The sequence below is a fragment of the Pteropus vampyrus genome, unplaced genomic scaffold, assembly GCF_000151845.1.
Source record: "Pteropus vampyrus isolate Shadow unplaced genomic scaffold, Pvam_2.0 Scaffold19, whole genome shotgun sequence".
Classification (NCBI taxonomy): Eukaryota; Metazoa; Chordata; class Mammalia; order Chiroptera; family Pteropodidae; genus Pteropus; species Pteropus vampyrus.
The window spans coordinates 14,003,128-14,025,340 of NW_011888800.1; the positions used below are offsets into that span (position 1 = coordinate 14,003,128).

General features: G+C 31.5%; 1 protein-coding gene across 2 annotated transcripts in view; it reads right to left on the reverse strand.

Moving 5' to 3' along the window:
* TRPM7 (transient receptor potential cation channel subfamily M member 7) overlaps positions 1–22,213 on the reverse strand; it is a 101,823-nt gene that overhangs the window by 38,074 nt on the left and 41,536 nt on the right. For both annotated transcript variants that reach the window (XM_023527845.1, XM_011355104.2), the window contains exons 12-22: positions 18,133–18,267; positions 15,908–15,961; positions 14,033–14,173; positions 13,617–13,751; positions 12,806–13,086; positions 11,553–11,781; positions 10,313–10,468; positions 10,091–10,234; positions 8,112–8,240; positions 6,300–6,578; positions 658–832 (exon numbers count right to left, since the gene is read on the reverse strand). In XM_023527845.1, the coding sequence (XP_023383613.1) occupies positions 658–832; positions 6,300–6,578; positions 8,112–8,240; positions 10,091–10,234; positions 10,313–10,468; positions 11,553–11,781; positions 12,806–13,086; positions 13,617–13,751; positions 14,033–14,173; positions 15,908–15,961; positions 18,133–18,267 (1,858 nt within the window). The remainder of the gene's footprint in view (positions 1–657; positions 833–6,299; positions 6,579–8,111; positions 8,241–10,090; positions 10,235–10,312; positions 10,469–11,552; positions 11,782–12,805; positions 13,087–13,616; positions 13,752–14,032; positions 14,174–15,907; positions 15,962–18,132; positions 18,268–22,213) is intronic.

Here is a 22,213-nt window from a genome sequence, read left to right on the forward strand (position 1 = left end):
CATCAACTATATTCACAGGTTATCTAGCTAATTAACTAAAACAATTTAAAAAAAAATCTATTGCCTTATGCAGAGGATGTATTCACCTTTGCATTTTACAATTCGAGTTTATCCAATACACTATGATTGGTCTAAACTAATCGCAGTAATCCCATTATCCTTGCCAATTTAAGCTAATGCGATGAACAGGTTCAATAGGGGCTTCTGGGAAAGGCTCCTCAATAGAACCACTGAAAAGTGTCTATTTCTTCCTGTTGCTAGTTACGGAATCTTATAATCATAAGGGAAACCTGTACAAATGATACTGTGATTACAGAGCAATAGGATGAAAAACAGTAAGTGTCCTTAGTTATGAATTCACCAGTCCCAAAGACCACTCATATTTCTGAATTTTCTGTTATGTGAGCTAGTAAATATCCTTATTGTGTAAGCCAGTTTAGGCCTAATCTTCATAATTTGTTACTGAAAATATTCTAAATATACTTTTTTTCAATTAATATTTGTTATGTTTCTTCTGGGATTAACAAATGTATTGTGGGAGGGATTAGGCTGGTAATAGTTTGACTTGTAAAATTATGTAGCATTACTGCATTAATGCAGTTCTAACTTTAAAACATAAAATAACCAAAAGATGAATGTGTAAACATAAATCCTTACCATCGATTTCATATGCGTAAACTTCACCAAAAATCATCCAGTATGGATGAAAAACTATATCTTTAGCAAGAGTCCAAGATGGTGCTTCCCGAGGATAAAGTATTGCCTTTCTTGGAACTCCAAAACTAAGTAGTACAAGAGCCATAATCACTACAATGTAGAACATATTGGCCACCTGTTAAAAAATGAACACTGTTAAAATACACGGGTATTTAAACACAGTGACAATTTTCATCTTTAAAAAGTTTCTAATGTTCTAAAAGATAACTAGAACCTTTAAGTTTCTTTTTATTCCTAATTATTAGCATTCAGAAAAATCTCGTCACTACATAAACTTTAACATCAAGGACATTATGTAAAACCTGATCTGTGAAGCGAGGCAAGTCACAGGCATCTTCTATATAATGAACCATATTTCTGGTTCAAACTGGAGTTTGCCTATCTGGAATCCATTCAGATTTTAGAGAGGTACAGACACATGGGCAGGGAATCAGGGAATCAATTTCCATACGTGCTCTTTCCAAAAATGTCTCTGTTCCTATATTGAAGGTGCACACTTGCTTTTCTATCTCCCTTTGATAACTGTCCTTTGCCCACTTCAAGAAAAAAAAAAGCATTCTTCTCACCCATACTGAATGAACCCTTCCACTGTGCCTTGTCCTGGGCTATGAAAACTTCCTAAGAGCTGAACAAAAACAACTGGGTGTTGAAATAATAAGTGGTACCAATATCTGGTTAACAAATCCTTTTGCAAGTCAGGTAGTTTGTAATTCTTCGATTTCAACAAAATTGAAAAAGACTAATTGATTTCAACAAAATTGAAAAAGACTAATTGCATCACCTAATAAATCACTGTAAAATAATTTTTATTGTTAAATCACAGTGTGAATTTTAGTGTTATTAATCAGGAATTCGAAGAATTATGTGAACTGTTATAATAAAACTTTAATTTCTATCTAATCATTTAAGTTTACAGTGTTCAGCATTTACATCTAAAAAAGTGAAAGCTGTCTCACTCTAGTAATATGTAATATTAATCCTTGAATAATAGTCTACTGGGGAAAACCCCATACAGATCAAGAGATCAATAAATCTTGATCAAGATCAAGATCAATATATCTGTGATATACTGTGATTACTGCAATAATAAACCTAAAAAATAATTATGACATTTCCACATATTTTTAAAAAGAGCAAGAGTAAAAATAGAAGGCAGGAATGTGAAAGGTAAAGAGAAATAATAAATGTAGGCTGGATGGAGTAATTATTATGTATTTATACATAATCATTTAAACTTGATCCTTCATCTTTAAAATTCTGTTAGATCTGCCAATAAATGTCCTTTTTAAATTAAGTTAGAGTTGAGTCTCTGTGACTTGCAATCAATCCTAATATTTCTCCCTTAAGACTCAGTTTATTTGTAAGATAATCAAATAATTCCTTCTTTGAGAGTTTAAGAGGATAATTGAGAGAATATATGTTCTCAATAAACAAAATCTTGGGATAAAAGATTTTAAAAGGCAAATAATTCATTGAAACATGATTTGTGGCATTTGATACACTTTGGAATACAAACATTTATCTGTAATTTTTGTTTAAATGCCCAAGTCAAAATTCAAAACAAAACCCAAATCTATACTGAAGTATCATAAAATTACTCAAGGTCTATGATTCAGAAGTAACTGGATTTCATAACTTTACACATAAAGCCTATCTGACTACCTTCTTTCTACTTGATCTAAATTTAATGAATTAAAAATATCTGAATATGCCATTTCCTGATATCTAAATTGAGGATTTCTAGCTTGAATGTATAGGTATATGGAGTGAGTGGGAAAAGTTTAGCATTTACCATGTAATTTTCATTAATCTGATCTCTATTAAAGATGTCAACTGTGAGGAAGAATTCTCCTATTTTAATCTCTTTTATCTTCAAGCTTTTTAAAGCTGTTTTCTCTAAGAAATTCTCCACTCAGGAAAAATTCCCGTTTTCTAATTCTTTTCAAATACCACGTTCTTTGTAAATGCCTTCATGACAGAATTAGCTACTAACTCTTCAGTCTTCACACAACAGTTTACCATATCTTTCCTGAATCTATCTATCTGTTTATGTGCTTGTCTTGAAGATCTGGGCCACCTCTTATTCATCCCTGCAGTCTCAGCTTAGTATAATGCATAACATATAACAGATATACAATGATAGGAGAAAGAATGTTAAGTTACTCTGGGAACCTCCTTTATAAAATTCACTCCTTTATTCATTATTTAAAAGTATACTTTAATGAAGGACTTCTTATACTCTGCAGCACCTACTTTAAGCAGACAATTAGCAAGTTTTAAAGGGGGTGGAAAGAGAAGATGGCACTAGTAGAAAATAGGTATGATGTGATAAATGACTGCTTAAAGTGGGGAAAGACATAATTCTGGTGTAAGGTGGATCTAAAGATCATGGATAAAGAAGAAAATGAAACATATATTCAAGCTCACTATAAATGGGATGGAATAACTGGCAGGAGTGTTGGAGTATGTTAGAGGCAAGATTCAGACAGAAATCCGGATAGCTCCACATTCTCTTGGCTACCTCTACTTTTCCCATCTCCATCTATTACTCTGGCTGTCTACTTCTTTACTTTCTACACTTCTCATTTACTGTATATTATCATTAAATTAACTTGATACTACCAAGTCACTAAATAATCTGGTAGGCAATAAGAAGCTGAAGCACCTTTTTGCACACTAAAGTTAGGCTAAAACCAATCCTTTCCCCAAAGCCTTAACTCCTCTACATTTCCTGGCAATACCATCATTTCATGAAAGAAGGAATAAATAACAAGTATCTCTTTGATGTGATAAATAGTAACCAGTAATTCTTAACTAGGGGAAGTAGGACACATTCTCCAGGAGGGGAAATGTGCAGTGTGAAAAAGCAAATATAATAAAAATTTATGTTTAGAAAAATTTTAAATCTTGTTTCCACGATGCAAAGTAATGCTGATATTCCTGGGAGTTAGTGGGGTTACTTGGTAGATTTAATTTAGAAGACAGTGATTTTCCAACATTAAGGAAGAGGATTTTAGAAACTCTAGAAATAGATTTTTATATTTAATAAAAGGGGACAGATATTTTAAAAGAATTGAAAAATGGCATATGTATATATTATAGGCCTATTTTGATAAAACTATTATATACATTATTCATGTGAAGTTTGACAAACACGTATTCATATACATGTCTTGGTGAAAATGTATACATCAAACTGTTAATAGTAGATGTCTCTGGATTGCAGTTTGCCTATATTTGCTAAAATTTTCTACAATGAACAGAAATTTTAGAATAAGGAAAGAAAAGCTACTTTTACAAAAGTAATCACATAATAGTTTGCCCTTTCACCAATGAAAACTGAAAATGTTTATGGCATGAGTAGGCCCAACACATTTTAGATTTTTCGGTTCAGTGCATAAAGAATTGCACATTAAATCTAACATCTACATTTAAAAAACAACCCCTGCAAGATGGTTAAACCTATGGGAAAGAGCAAAACACTGGGCATACTATAACAGGAAAAGATTAGATGATCTGGAAGTAACTTTTAAAAAACAGTCTGGATCCATGAAGATAGGAGGAAAGAGTTACCTAAAGACATAAACCATATATAGTTATTTGTTTAGCTGTCATTATCTTACAAAATACATTAATAATGGGACAAGATTATGTGGAAGTCTGGGGCTGAGAATGAGAACACTTGTGAGAATTTTTGAACTGTCCTCACTGTTTGGAAATCATCATAATGAACAATCTGACCAGCTGCTTTCAACATCTGTAAACTGGAAAATCATTCCAAAATGTTAAGGAAAGACAAAGAAATGTCGACTTATTTCTCTTATGGAAAAGAAAAACCAAATGGGAGGAGGGTGAGTCTTAAATAGTTTCCTCTATATTTTTCTTCTCTAAAGTCTCAGTTCTCAGTGTTTTACATAATCCAGGCTATACCTTGCCTATTCAATTTGACTGCTAACTACTTATCATCAAAGACAGTCCAGTTGGGGTGCCTTTTTACTCATAGCTTCTCTTTAGCTTCAAAGAACAGCTCACATCCCATTGCTTTAATAAAAGCCTCCACAGACTTATCTCTTTCCATGAATCCCTGTATCTCCTACTCATAATTTAATCAACAAACCACATTGATGGTTTACCAATCTCATATGATTCCCTAAAATACTTTGTGTAGAATAGACTCCTCGAGCTAGACTATAAAATTATTAAAAATAACTACAGAACTGGTAAAATCAAAAAAGATGTGGTTTCACAAAGTTCAGAGTTGTTGCACTCTTGCAGAAGTGAGACTATAATAAACATTAAAAACTACTTGGTGAACAATTAGTTTAGATTTAAAATCTGATATAAAAATAAGAAAAAGAATCTTAAGAATTAACTTATTAAAATACCATGAACGTTCAATATTTTTGTTTTTTGTTTTTCTACTTGTAATGGCTTTACCCATCCAAACAATAAATATTTACTATGGATAACCTACTATGTGACAGGCACAGTGATAGGTACTGGAGATATAATGGTGACTAAAATTGGACAAAGTTCCTACTCTAAGAAGTTTATAATCTAGAAGAGAATAAAAATAACCCAATAAGAATATAGTTTAAAATACAGTTAAACACAGAGTAAATATTCTGAAGGAAAGAAACAAGGGTTCTACAAAATTACACAGCAAATAAAGTTGATCTAGCTGGAAGAAATAAAAAAAAAGCTTGTCAGAGCAGAGATCTTAAGTATAAATCAAAGTTAATTAGTAAAAAAGGCTAAGGATATGAGTGTAGACAAGGATGACCACTCCAGGCAGAAAAAAGAACATGAAGTATGGCCTCTGCTAGGGGCAGTGTAACTGACTAGAGCACAGATAAAAGATCTAAACTGGTAAGAGATGAGACTTAAAAAGAAAGCAAGATGTTACTATTGGAGGTAACTAGATAAAGGGCCCACCACAGGACATCTCTTAATTATTTCTTACAACTGCATGTGAATCCATAATTATTTCAAAATTAAAAGTATTAAGGAAAAGAAAAGAAAAGAAAAAAGAAAAGCAACAGCCAAACTGGGCAGGTCTTAAGGGTTTCATTTAGTACACTGATCTCTAGGAGTAATGCAAAACCATTAAAAGACTTTTGAAGGGGAACTGACATATGCAGATCTGCATTTTGAAATAATTACTCTAGCTATAATACAGATTGAAGACAAACCAGAGTAGTTGTGAGTAAACAGATTACTAGACTACTGCAGTTGCCAGATAATGGACTGCTTTAGGGTGCTAGCAGGAAAGATGAGGAAATTTAGATTGCAGATAATAACAAGTTCATAACTTTCATTCTGATCTCAAATATTCATAGCAAGTAGCATTTAAAATTAAAGCATTTCAAGATAAAACAAATAAAATATGGTTTTCCTAACCACACCTATCAAATATTTCCTTTCAAAGTTAAAATCCTTAGGAATGGTCGATTTGGAATATAAAGCAAATACACATGATATAACATTCTCCAGTTCAAGTAAAACTATGTTAATGTTTTTATGATTTTAAGAAACAATATCAATAAACCCATGATATGGTTATCAGATGTTTCTCAACTTACCATTTTTCCAATCATCATTACATAAGGTCCTGCCTGTTGATTTACAGCTAGAAAATCTAGCAAACGCACATACCAAAATATTATGTTAAGACAGTAAATTAATCTTCCAGCCACAAAAACATGATTATTATATGCATCTTCAAAGTTCCACTTTGCTCCAAATCTCAGTCCAAATCCAATGAAGAAAGAAATTATGGCAATTGTATCACTGATATTGAAGTAATCACTAAACCACACTTTAATCTTCTGGCTTATTTTCCCAGCTTCAGACATAAAGATCTAAAAAGTTTAAATAAAAAAGTTAAATCAATTTCTTCCTATGAAAGCATATACCAGCAATTATATCACAGTAGAATTTTAAATATTTTTTAGTTCAAAGTATTTGTGATTATTTTGGCATTTGATGATGCATTTGATCACTGAAACAATTCACTAAGATAGCAGAGACAGATACTTCTTATCCTCAATCTATATGAGAGGAGGGGAAAAAAAACCCACAAATGATCTATCAACCAAGCTGAAAATCTTGTATTAGAACACAGTTCTCTAGAATTGAAATGTGAGATACTTTTGAAAAGTTGTTTTGCCTTTCATTGAAACAATACTAGGATATCCTGGTAGGGTCTTCCAAAGTGACTTATTTGCAGAAAGTAAACAACTCAGTGGTTTTAGTACCTGTGTTTATCTCTTCTCTTGAATATAAAACCAAAAAATTTTTTTGTGGGGAATGGTAATACATTTACATCTTCAAATCATAATGTATCATAAAGTAAATACTAAAAAGTCTCCTTTCCACTTGTCTCCCTTAGCCTCACTAGAAGAAACCACTTTTACTATAGGCATCTCATTTTATTGCACTTTACTTTATTGGGCTTTACAGGTGTTGTGTTATTTACAAATTGAAGGCAAGATTCCCCACCAGCGAAAAGACTATGACTCATAGTGGTCTGGAACGGAACCCACAATATCTCCAAGGTATGCCTGTACTAGCTAATGAATACTTGCAGAACTTTTTATGAATGTACATTTAAAAAAATTGATTGCGACAGAAACAACGGATTTGAAAAATATATAAACCACAGCATTCAGAGAAATTTAAAATGCATAAAAAACTATTTAATAAAATAAATTCCTATGATACTTAAGTGGAAGGGCAGTACAATGCCTTCTATTTGTTTCTGTAATTTCATGTATACTCTAAATGTAAAGTGGAGACATGAAATACTTCAGAATTAAGTAAATGTGTTATAAAACAACACTTACGTAGCTACTTGGCTACTAGTTTGAATGGAAAGTATAAAAATTTATTTAAGAAAAAAACTTTTTTTCAAAATCAGGATATTAGAAAATTCACAATTTAAATGGAAAACTCTAGTAGACATGGGCTCTAAGTCTGTATGACACCTGAACGGGCAGTAGAGTACACTTAAGTGGGCAGTACAATACAAGAACGAAATAAAAACCTATTTATAATTAACCTGACTGGTTATATGTATGCTTAATACTTTTTGATTAGTGACAGAGAACACACATATAAATGTTGAGGAAATAAAGCAAAAACAGATCTAGGCCTTGTTTCTGAGACTAATCATTGTTTTTGTAATCGTGGCAAAGTTAACAGCACAGTGCTCTCTATTCTTTTGACATGATTTTTAGAAGAGCAAAAAAAACCATGTTCAACACTCCTAAAAAATCATACTGAAATCAAAATACACATAAACTAAACATCCCCATATATTTACCCCAAACAAAGCAAAACAAAACACCCTCCTTATATACAGTAAATTACTGGTAGGAAAACTAAAGACATACCTCACGAACTTTCTCAATAGCATAGGTAAATATGTAAGCAATAACAATCCATTCTTGAACTGAAGGTAACTGTTCCATTTGTACAAGAACCACAAATGTATAAAGCATCAGAAATCCTAAGTAAGCCAACTAATAAAAGAGAAAATATAAGATATGAATTAAATTGATTACAAAATAAAACTTTTAACTATGAAAAATTTTAAGCATACACACAAAAAAGAGACTGAGCTCCTGTGAACAATCTGCCAGCTTCAATAATTAAAACAGTTTTAGAAGTAACTCTTCTTCAGTGCACTGTATTTATTAATCAAAATATGAATAGTCCTCATGGTATAAATGTGTTGTTCTACAACCTTGTTGACATTTTAATACTTCCCAAAGAAAGAATTTTATAATACCAAGATTCATGTTGTCAGCTTAGTCCACGTAATTTCATTTAACTAATAATATACCTAACGTACCACCACAATCATCAAGAGACACATACTACCCGCCTCTTCTCTCCCCCAACTAAATAGTAATCCTAGGAAAGACAACTGGTATTTTCCTAGCTCTCAGTCTCTGAGGCTGAATCCCAAGAAATGAAAACCCTTATGAAAAGTATCTTCTCTAAGTAAGAGAAAATCTCACTTCTGATACTCTTAACAAAAAAGGTTATAGAGAGGTGATAGGTTTATGTATAATAACATCTGAATCGGCACTTCATTTCAGAGGAAAACCCAGATTTTGACCTTTGGACAGCTGTGGCTAAGAATCCTCTCATCATTCTCCTTGCCTCTACCAGTCTTAAAACAAGCAATCTCCATGATGAAAGCAGGGAAGTAAACTGCAATCAATAGAGAAACTCCTATAGCCACTGTGTTGTCTATACTTAAAAAGTCATTCAGATGAATGCAAATGTAAAGAACTCACATTATTTCTATTAGTGGGGACAGAATTTGGGCATTATGTTAGGTAATTCAGATGTACAATTTCAACATCTGAACAAGATGGAGCAAGAAATTTTTCATATTGAGAAGGTAATGTAATAAAATAGTCTCAGGTTAATGGGGATGTGAGTGGGTGAGAGGGCCACGGTTGAAGGAACAAATTCTCAAATGTTCATCTTAGTACAAAACCACTGTATACTTTGGCAATTCTTAAAAGGTCTGATGATGAAAATGAAAAACAAAAATAACAACAAAATCGAAAACAACTTAAAAGTTTTGCTGGGAAGGGGAGAAAGTACTCATTCATGGAGACTTTATTTAAAAATAAGAGCTAATCTCATGAGTGTTTCTTCAGGAGAGTCCATCCCTCTGTGGACATATGTATTCATTAATCTGGTAGAAAATCTGTTCTTCCATAGAGCAAGAGAAAAGCCAATTATGCAGCAGATAATCAAACATCTACTATAATATGATTAAGAAATGAGTTATTATATCATTGATAAATAAAACTATACGAATGACCTAGATTACTTTTCATCATCTGTTAAGACTGCAAGAAAGGTATTTCCAAAAATTTAATATGATCTGCAAAATCCTAAAGCACAAAGAAATTATAATTGTGCATGAGTTTTTTTTGAATAATCTTTACCAACATTTTTAGTCGATGATTAGTATTTGTTACCCATTTACAAAGGCATAGGGTTACCACATATTTCTTTAGTAAATTTCTGTTCCAACTAGAACTAAGATTTATTAGTGTTTATTATTCCAAATGATGGCAATTTGGATGAAACTAAGCCAAACTTATTGCTCTTTTAAATGGAAAATGGTTTTTCAGTGATGTAAGTTACATCCAGATCAGTATGAACTTTAGATCAAAAGTACTCTAAAACCTATCTTTTAAAATCATTATGTTCTAGAATTCCAATGTGCTATATATTATGCCATGATCGTTTTATAAACTATATAAATGTCTAAGCAATGTACTGTATACTTGAAACTAATACAATAGAATAAAAATCATTATGCTCATACAATTTAAAAACATACCGTGTTAAACCAAAATTTTACAATTGGTGCATGATAAAAGGCATAAAACTTTCGTGTGATTGGAAGCTTTTTGGATTTTATTTGTATCTCCATTTCATTCTTTCCTCCATTACTGTCCAATATTCTGACTTCTTTAAATACTTCCTAAAATAAAAATAAAATTTACTGTACATTTATTCACAATGAATTTATATATACTTAAAATTTTATTTCCCTCCTTACCATAGGAATCTCTTCTGTTATATTTTGAAAGTTGTTTTCACTATCTTCCATTGTCATTTGATGGGCATCTTGAGATTGTGGAATATGGGACATTTCAGCCTTTGTTTTATATTCTAGCATTAATATGGCAGGTGGAACTAAAATGCTTAATATTACCTAAAAATTTTAGAAACATGGGTTTACATTTTAAAATTAATGACCTTCAAGAATATAACAAAAGCAATAAAAGAGTATTAAATGTCCTAATTATTAGTTAGCCATTTTGCCCCTGGTAGTATAGGGAAAATAACAAAAACTTCCTTTTTACTTACATATTTTATTAAAAGAGGCCCAGGCTGAATTGTTTTAAGAAGTAACAATTTAGCATTATATGAGGGTACAGAAAAGATTTAATAATTAAAGACCTGTCCTTTAAAAGAATAATCAGATTACAGTTTGTTCAGAGAATACATTTTTGTTTAAAGAAAAATTCAAGCCTTATAAAGTTGCTATGTGCTTAATTTTACCCTAAATCTCTTTGCAAGTGTTCCATGTCATAATTAACATGATTACTCATAAACAGGTTTATTTCTAAAAATTTATGTATTACCTGCAAAATCCTAAAGTACAAAGAAATTATGATTGTGTGGGTTTCTGTTGGTTAAGCTTTCACCATTATTTTTAGGAGATGATTAGTATTTGTTATCTACTTACAATGGTCAATAGTTAAACTACTTGCCTGATTTCTGCCTCCTACATTTCTGTACCTTATTTAAGACATAAGATAACAAAAGGAGAGTTTAAAGTAATATCTCTCACTATGATAAAATCTAAAGTACCAGCTAACCTTTTACCCAAATTCTTGACCATAAAAACTGGGCATATCCAATATACTTCAAGTAAATTAAAAATAACAGATTATCAAGTTAGTAGATAGGTCCTAAATTATAGAATTTGGGAATCTTCTTTTCATAAAGCAGCAACATTGTTCATAGCTGTTGAAGGCTAGAACCACCAAATACTCCATTTGTTGGCCTCATGCTTCTGGCTCAGATAGGGGTAACAACTATGTACCACATCTGAAAAAGATTCAGAGTAAAGAATAGGAGGAAAAAAGGACACTTCATGCCACCTGGGATAAAATGTCAACATTGCCACCCCCACCACCCTCATAAATCAAGGCATTTTACTATCCATCTGGGCTAATTTCTACATTTGTATCTAGTCACACACTTTATAACAAATTATTTCTGAGGTATACCTTGTACCAGGAATTTTTCCTCATATTCAGCCTTCCCATCCACATATCAGATAACAACATTTGTGTACAGGTGTGTGCTACAAAAGGTCTAAGTCTTGAAGAAACTGCTAACTTAAGGCAGGTGGAATTACTCCAGTTTTTCAGTTCATAAGTGAGCAATTTCATAGCCATGGTTTCATCTTGTCTGAAGGACTGTTCTAGTAATTCAACTGCCAGTTGACCAAAATCACTATCAAAAGATAAAAGCCAAAACATTTTCAGATTACCAAACTGTTGTTTTAAACCACTATTCTTAAATTCATTCATTACATGTTCCAGTTTTTAATATTTACACACACACACACACATGCATGCACGCGCACACACTTAGGGAGCTGTGAGGTATTAGAATCACAGGAGCTTTATGTTTTCAGGTATTTACTACTCTGTAGGAATCACAAAGTATTAAAATATGTCACATTAAGAACAGACTGAAAAGGTCACTCTGGAGCACTCGCCATGGAAACATATAAACCTATCGTGTCACAGAAAACCAAAACTGACAATGTTCAGTTAAAAAATTCTAGAGTTATTTCAAACATAGAAAAGTGTTGCTAGCCAGTATAGAGGAATACTGAGAGTAGGGACTAACCTCATCATAAAAAAACCCTGAATTTTAAATCTTCAGTAATCATAGGACCCCTGCTTGAGCTATATTTCTAGTAACAGCTCTTACCCTCTTCCAAAGTCAGCCCATTTTCGGGGAGGGAAGTCCAAATCTCTATCATAAAGCTTCCTAGAAACTACCTTCCGGGTTAATAATCCATTAGCGTCCTAAGTAAACTATAACTTCTGTGAACTGTTTCATTCTTCTATATAGGTAGTTCCGCCATCTGGAATGCCTTTCCAATTAAATTTATTTCCTTAGAACACAGCTCAAACTTCATTTTCTTCCTTCCTTTATCACTTCAAGTGGAATTTTTCCTAATTTAATTGCTACTATGTGCAATTATTAAACTGACTTCTGGCATTTCTTCTTGATGAATTGTTTAATTATTGAATTGCAAACAATGTAATAATCTCTTTTGTACATGTGCAGGCAGCAAAGTTTCTGAATTTTAAAGAATACCTAATATATTTAAAAAATGGGTTTCTCTTAATAGCAATAAAATTATGCCTGTATATTCCCACTTAGTGCATGACACTACAACCTTCACTTAAACTCAATCTACTTTGTATTTTTAAAATGTTTCAAATGATAAAATATAACTTACTTGGAATACTGTTTCAATTCTTCTGAAGTATCATCTACAAGGTCACTCTGCTTTGCTTCATATGCCATTGAACGATAGATCTTACAGGCAACTAAAGCTTTAGCCATTGATTCTTCTCCATGCTGCCATAAAAAACGGGCCATGACCTGCCTCTTCATAAGGCATGCCCAAATTAACAGTTCATTAAGTGGATAAGAAAAGCGCTTGGCTTCTGGATCATCAATATCTACAATTTCATCTTTGGTTCTTTTCTTCTTTCCTTCTTCCATAGCTGTATCAATCTTTAAGGGAAAATATAAAGCTCATTATAATAGGGCTGTGACATTCATGTGAGAATTTTTATAAAATCTCCTTTACACTATTCTTCAATTTCAGATAACTGTATAAATTAAATAGTACAAATTTTATATACCTGATTTTTATTATAGCTCAAAATTCACTTTATGGAAATGGCAATTTAAAAATATGCCTTTGTAACAGTGTTCCAAGTTTGAAGAAAGGGTCTAAATATTTCAACTAATATCTGATAAAACACAATTTTAATAAAAGAAAAGTTTAGATAATATCTGTCTTGCATGTCATTAATCAACAAAAAACTGAAAAAAAGGAGGCAGATAAGCATTTATGGAAAAATTTTAAAAATTTGATTATCACAGCTAAATATAAAAAACTTAATAGAACCATTAACTCATAATAAATATCTTTTCATATATGGCAAAATGAAGAATCAAGGATATACTATATCTGAAAACAAAAAACAAATCTTACTAAAACAGGGAGTCCAGAAAGTTTAATATTTAAATAAAAATACCTTTGGTCGATAGGGCTGTGCTGTTTTAATGAAATGATTATGTCTCATTTTTTCCTTTTTATCTGCCCTATTGCCAAAAGATTCATGACTCTTTCGCAGCTGAGGAGTACTGCTGGAGGTATTTCTGCCAGACCTCTGAAAATGAAAGCTTATTAGTTTTTACAGATTTCAATATGCTGATATCTATAAAAATTCAAAAATCATTTTATATATATGTATAAATGTGTGTGTGTACACATATAAATAATATGATTTTAGGATTTCAATTACATAATATTTCTGAGTATTCTTATTGAAAATCTCGTATTTTTAAGACAATGCTATTTTCCCCATTCTAATAAGTAATTTTTAACTTTTAAAGTGTAAGAGTTAATTTTAAAGCACATTAATAGAGACTTCCCCCAAATACCACATACCCGATTATTTCCACCAAGACTATTATATATTAATCGAAAACGCTTCCGAGTGTAGGTGCATCTATAGGTTCCTCCCATAAGATATTCAATAACAAGTCCTATGTCAATTAGAGTGATCTTATATCCTGGAGGAAGATTTCCCTGAAAAACAAAACATCAGTTTTAAAAAGACAGGATAATAATATTTCTCAATAATTCCATGCCATACTTAGAAATTCACCTACTCTCCAAAAATGACAAATGTTTACTTATTAAAGAAAGTTGGGATTTCCAGCAGCTATCTTTACAGAAGGGAGTGATTTGTTTTTGTTTCCTTTTGTAGGAAAAGGGGATTCTGAAGTTTAAGTCTCAAAAGTGTGGCGTATGACAGGAGTATGGCTTACAGCAGAAAGACAATATGATCTCTCCACTGCCCTAATACTTCACATATAGAGGCAAAGGAACTTCTAAGATCCAAGTATTCGATAATATTATGTGGAACATAACATAAACTGCATTTTCCTGTAAAAATAATTCTGAATTTTAATTATATTTCTTGATGGGCCTATAAACGCTTACTTAGTATTTTTTAAACCAAAATTATATTGGCTATTATATTATAAGTGACACAATTTTTTATAGCCTCATCTAGGATTAACTACCACTTATAACACTGTTTAGAGCTGACTTCATTTTCCCAGGGCATCAATTTACAAATGAATTTTTGGAACATAAATCACTTGTGAGTTGGTAAGATTGCTTGTTTTAGAATCAAATATTTGGTTGATTTCATCAAAAAATCTTAAAAAGGTTTAATATCAGATGATTGATAATATAATAACTAATTCTGCCCTCCTACCATCACCATTCTTTCCATTTCCCTAATTATAATTTCATGAACTTTTAGTATTTTTTTAAATGCTTATAGTTTTCATATTTTGGTTTCATCTGTGACATTTCTAATCCCTAGATATCTATATTCTTTAAATCTCCTATCTAAAAATAAAAAGTTCATCTTAAAAGTAAGATTTTTGTTTTTATTTTATCTTAAGCAACTTCAAAATATGCTTTATGATTGAGGATGTCATGTATTTTTAGTTTTAATAAATCTGACAGATATCATTATGATATAAGCCCACTTGAATGGGAAATATTTAAATTAAATAATGTGAGTTATCTAAAAAAAAAAAAAAACCATAATTTCTCAAACCATACAAATAACTTATAAAACTCGACTTATTAATTTAAATCAGAAAATATTCAATTACTGCCTTTAGGATTTTTTTTACTTACAAAAATAAAAAAATGGGACTTCTTATTACAGCTACCAATGTAAAAACAGTCAATACATACCAAATCTCATATTTGTTTCCAGAATTAACAACTACAGTTCTTTCTGCTAATCCACATAAGTAAACCATAATGCAAATGTGTTTTAGAAACCCCCTGGATTGAAGGTCTCCCCCATTATTCAAGCTTTATAGGAAAAAAAAAATCTGCCATTAAGATCACCAACCAATGTTTGTTTCCCTCAGTGTCCTTATTCAATGTCTTTACATGCCCAGAGAACAAATTTCTTCTGAACAGAGAAAGAAGATATATTCATTCTATTAATGATCTTCTTTTATGGACCAATGAGCGTTATGAAATTCATCATCCTCTATCTCAGATGACTAGAAGCTCAAGCACTCAGCCACAATTTCATAAACTTCCTTTTTTTAAATTTCTGATATAGTATACTCTTTACCTCTGTTACCAAAAATTTAGCCTTTATTTTATTTTTGTTTTTTAAAAATGTCATTTTATTGCTATTTTTAAGATGTATTTAAATGTTTTGAGACAGAAGAAGTATAAATAATATTTTATATAACATTTTTGGAAAAGAAAATCTCTTACCTGTTTGACATCTCGAACAAGATGAAATAGCATTGGATTGGTTGGACCTTGTTTCTTTAAGGAGAAAAAAATGAGAGCAAACTATCATTTTTCTTGTAAAATAATGTAAACAACTTCCTTTCTTACTACCTATAGAACTTTTATAAACCTACTTGTAAAATTATACTGTTTTTGAGTTAAATAAGTTCTGTTCATAACATGAACAAAGAAAAGGATATAACCATTTCATACTATCATGATTACCTTAAACAAAATGTGCAATTTATTATGTTCTTATATTTTTACTTATGTAACATGTTTTGTTTTCTAAAAGTTATACAAACGCTGCAAACTTCAAACTTAAATTATGTCTTTAATTTACATTTCTTTCATTGATAATGCAGGTGTATGTTCTCTTTCTTCTTAAAATGTCTATACCCTTGTTTTTGCCACTTGGAAGGGAGACCACTTAGGAAGACCAGATGCTGTAGGCATAAAAAATAAAAAAATAAGGGATTATAAGCTGACAAGGTCCGTGCAACGTGAGGTCAATCAAGACTTGCCTTGCCAAAAAAAAAAAAAGATTTCTTAATTTTATATTCTAATATGGTAAATATCAACACACATAAACAGAAGCTCCACAGAACAGCTCTTTGAAGACCTCAATATTTTTTATGTTATAGGACTCTGATATCAAAAGTTTGAGAACCACTGTTTTGTCATGTTCTAATCCCTTAAATTTTAAAATATTTAATCAATAATTGATACTGAAAGTAACTATTATCTTAATGAGTAATATAATTTAAAAATTACTTGCTTTGCTAATGGGATCAATTTTTATTTTTAGTGTTTTATATTTGCTTTACATTTCAGGGATAAACATTACTTCAGCACAATGAATAATCCTTTGAATTTTTATGTCTGTTTGTTAGAGACAAAAGAACACCAGCAAAGTTCAATGTAACTGTGCTAGATACTATTAAATAGAAAAAAAATGGAGGAAAATAAAGATAACTCCTAATCAAAAGTAATATAAAATCCACAGGGGAAGATATAATTGTAGTAAATTGACTACGCCATTGGGCTTCATGAAAGCAATGGCATGGCATTTAAACTAAGTTCTAAGCAATGAATAAGATTCCAGCAACTAGGGAATAGTTGGAAGAAAAACACAGACCAGCACTGTGTAAATGGCACATGCTTTAAAAAAAAAGTATATACATACACGTGTGTGTGTGTGTGTGTGTGTATGATAATATAGTTGAAATACCCAGTATAAGGGGATGAAGATGGAAATAAAAAGGCCAAGTGAGAGATAGCTGGGGCAAAATTTTCAAAATTTCAAAAGCTGGAGAGCTCTGAAAATCAAGCTAAAGATTTGGATAACATTTAATACATATTGGGGAGCCATCAAAAGTTTTTAAACTGGGAAAATTTATGGTAAAATATGTGATTATAAGAATATTAGTTTAAAGAACTGACATGAAGAGTAGGAGGCTGGATTACAGAAGTAGTACAGACTAGAAATGACTGAGTAGTACAAAAATTAGGAATGAAAAGGAGGAGATAAATAGGTAGAAAATGATGAATGCAGAGAAGTCAGAGTCAGGAAGCCAGGATTTGGTCGTAGTGCTTCTTCAAAGTACAGCTCAATTAAATTCATATCGCAAACATGGAAATCAATAAGAAGGGCAGTATTTACCCTCTCCGATGTAGTGACATGAAAATTTGAAATGAAATCAGAAAGGCTTTGTGAAGGGAATAGTTTTCTCCTCCTTAGAAAAATAAAAAACAGTATGTAAGCTAAAAGAGGGACACAAAATCAAATCATGACTGTAAAAAAGCAAAAAGAAAATAAAGAGCAAATAAGTTCTGCATTAGACAAAGAAGTCAAAAGAAATTTAGTGTAACAAATGATCACGAAGAAAAAAAGAAATATAATGACCCTATAATTAAGAAGTTGATCCTATAGTTTTAAAAAAGAGTGAAGGGAGGGAAAAAGAGACAGGCTTGACAACACTACGTATTTTTCCTATGTGGCTATGGTGATAGGAGAGGTTCCCAGAAACAGGGAAAGAGCTTTCAACTATCATATAACCAATCTGTACAAAGACTGGCTGTAATTTTTCCATGTAATCTACCACGACATTAAAGGTTTTATCAATAGGACTGACTATGTTCAGGTAAAATGACACTTCCCAAAGATGATAAAATTTAGTTAACAAAGAATATTAACATATACTTACAGTATTGTAAAGTTCTTCCAGTCTAGGAATAGTAAGGAATTTATGCATGCTTACTCCATTTTCAATGAGAAGTTTGACAAATGCAACTCTATCCATTACAAGAGCATCAAGCATAGCTTGTTCTAAGGATCCAACCTAAAAGAATATCAAAATTAATAAATATGAAGGAAATTTAACTTTGGGTGGTGAACACACAATGCAATATACATATGACATATTATTGAATTGTACATTTGAAACATATAATTTTATTAACCAATGTCACTCCAATAAATTTAATAAAAAAATTAGTAAATGTGTTTCACACATTCTAATTATACAAACAGTTCTAAATGCAAGTCCTTGGCATTTATACCTCCTTGATCCTCTAACAGTTTTAGAACAAAATTAAAAAGATGTAAAACTGTAAAAGGCTAGGACTTAAGGTCTATATAGAGAATAGATGAAGAGGCAACTCTAGAGTAGCATTCCCCAAATAACATTCTATAAACACTCCTTTGTAGTATTTGCAAGTGTGACATGGGGGAAAAAAACAATAAAGAATCCATCAACAACTAAATTTAGGAAAAAATACCTTAGAGCAATAATTCTCAATATTTGGGAGGGATCATTTCAATAACGGGGGACCATTAATCGCATTTAATAGGTAGGGTCAAAAGATACCAGAAATCATGCAATTTGTTAGACAATCTCACTCACAAATGAATTGTCCCACATCTCACACAATTTCCTATTATTCTATTAGATGCTCATGAATGAAAATCTAGTAATACTGCATATAAACACATAGTATTCTATCACGGTTTGCTCTACAATGAAATTCCCCCAAAATACAACTATCATATAAGTTAGACAAGATTGTACTTAGTTTTCTTTTAGAACTTTAACAGAAATTATGCACCATTAGAGAAAAATCACATCTCTTAACAGGATTACAACCTGTGCCATTTGAGTTTAATATAACATGGATATATCCATCAGTCAGCATTTGTAGCTGTCCCTTCTAAGTTTTTAGAGGCTCTTTTATAGACTCTAACACACTCTCAATCAAATGTTAAATTAACGGAGACAAAAATACAGAGATTTCCTTGAGTATCATTAATAAAAGTTATTTTATCAGTAGACATTTAATAATATATTTAATATCAATATGGGTTATAACTTTCGTATATTTTTAATAGTTTGGTACTGTGTGATTAAAAAAAAAAAACTGTGATAAAAAGTCAACGCCAGAATCACTGCCATTTTTTATCTGTTGTTTTTCAAGCTATTCTGATTCTGTCTTCAGAAGCTTACCTTACAACTATACAACTTCTCTGTAGCAGCTTTAATTACCATTTTTTTCCTCCAATCTATCCTCTATTTGTACCACTTGGCAAAGAACATAATCTTCAAGATTTTTTTACTATACGGACTTATACATGATAGAATTTCAAGAGGAAAGATGTGTTTTCTGTGATATTGTTCACAATTCAGTTTTAGGTCATAATAAGAAAAATACTTTGACAATGCACTTAAAACCCAACTAATTTATGAGAATGTAATATGTATTCATTTTTTCACAGCAACAGCCTATAATTTATCATGGCATGTTATTCCTATTTTAGTTAATATTATTTCCTTCCTTCACTTATCACATACAAATAATTCTATTTCTTGTTATCCTAACATTAACAACTTTTACTCTATTGCCCACTTGGTCCTGTCTCTGCTCTTTCCTTGTTCTGTACTTGTAAGGGTGTTTTCCTCCTCCCCATGGAATTTAAGTTAGTAGCATCATTCCTGTATTAGTCTGCACTCACAAATGCAGCATTTACACTGATTCTATGAATAAAGGTAGAAGTATCTGATTATTTACTGTCTTTTATACGTTGCCATTCTTGAGCATCCGCATACTGAAATATCTATTTTTATTATAAACCATTTTTGTGTCTCTGTCTTTATTACAATTAGGGCATTGTATTTTTTTTTTAAACTTGTGTAGTATTTATAAAATTTCATTTTCATATAACAAAAAAGAGCATAATAAACTTTTTGTTTTAAAGTTTTGGGTTGCCAGGTGAGAGGGGATTAAGATGTGCAAACTGCCAGTTATAAAAACAGTCAGGAGGACATAAAGTACAGCAGAGAGGATATAATTAATAACATTGTAATAACTATGTATGGTGCCAGATGGGTACTAGACTTATCAGAGTGATCACTTCATAAGTTATATAAATGTCTAATCATTGTTGTACATTTGAAACTAATATTGCATGTCAACTGTAATTTTTAAAAGATTATTAAATAAATAAATAAGAAAGAAGTGTTCAATCTGATTGGGTTTATGACCACTTTCCTAGAACAAAGCTTAATTAAATTTTCATATCTGAGAAAAAAAGATTGTTAAAAAAAAAATTTGCTTTGTAAGCAATATTTCTTGGTTCATTCAATGAATACTTAACTCCTAACAATCAAGAGGGGAAAAAAAAGTTGTCCTGCAAACTCTACATTTGTCATGAAGAAAGTACAAAATCAGACAACACTGTGCAGAACAAATCTATGAGATAAATCACATATACATAGATGTTAAAGGCTTTGTTAAAGCCTTTACATCCAAGGAAATCAAAAATCCAGTGAAATTATTCAATGGAATAAAAGGTTGGCTTACTATAGTTGTTTTACCACAGCTGATTAACATCAATTTCTTTCTCTGCAGTACTGTAAGAGGGAAAGTGACCAAATAGTTTTTTTAAATTATCATATAGAAAACAAATCCTCATGGTTTTAAAAAAGTCAAATATCAAAATGACATAAAATAAAACTTTCCTTCCTCTGGCCCTCATCTCTGCAGACAGATCCCATATTTACAGTTTCCAGAAAAGTTCTAGAACCAGTGTATGTGGATATGAATGTGTTTACTCATAAGCAAAATTTGTCGCAATTATCATGCTATGCATACTTTTTTGCAATTTGCTATTTATACTGTGTAGAAAGGACCTAGCTCATCCTCTGTAATAGGAGGATAATATTCCAAAATACAAATGAACATTTAATTTACATAGCCTCCAACTGATTCAGATATATAACAAAAATTTGGCAAGCACTTACTACGTGCCAAGCTATGAAAAAAGCAGTGAATAAAACGGAAAAATATTCTTGCTTCCTTAAAATTTACTTAGAGATAAATAAATAGCTGAAATATATAGTTTATCAGAGGGTGATATATGCTAAAGAAAAAAATGAGAGAAGAACATACAAGATGCTATCATAGAGGGCTGCAATTAAAATAGGGTGGACAGTAAAAGCCGAACTGAGGAGGATACATTTGGTTAGAAGCCAGAGAGAGAAAGCAAGACCAGGAAGGTATCTAGGGGAATAATGTTCCAGAGAGAGGAAACAGCAAGTACAAAACCTATAAAGAGGACCATTCTTGATATGCTAAGAACAGTAAGAATGCCAAAATAGCTATATAAAAGAGAGCAAACAAGATAGTGGTTAACATGTAAGGTCAGAGAAGTAATAATGAGACAGATGATATAAAACCTTGTAGGCCATTATAAGGATTCCAGATTGTGCTCTGGGTAAATGTGAGGTGATCAACCTTCCATGCATAACAGAAAAGGAAGCATGAGAATAAGAAGACTACGTTAAGATGTTACTACTAAAACAATACAGAAGAAGGGTAATAAATTGGACCAAGATGATAAAACTGGGTATTTTGAAAGCAGATCTGAGAAGATTTACAAATAGAAAAGGACTGTAATATATGAGGAAAAGTAAAAAATGACATTGAGGTTTCTTGTCTAAGAAACTGGGAAGAGACTCGTGCCATTCAGTAAGATGGGGAAGACTGCATTAGAAACTGGTCTAAACATCCATGAGAACACTGATGAGTTCTCTTCTACATAGAGTACTATTTCTTTTTTTTTAACCTCTTAACTCCACCACCTTCACCATTTCTTCTACTCCCACCTCCCTTTAGCAACCACCAATCTATTCCATTTATGAGCTTGGTATATTTTTTTAATTCCACATATAGGAGAGATCATACAACATTTATCTTTCTGATTTATTTCACTTAATACCCTCAAGGCGTGCG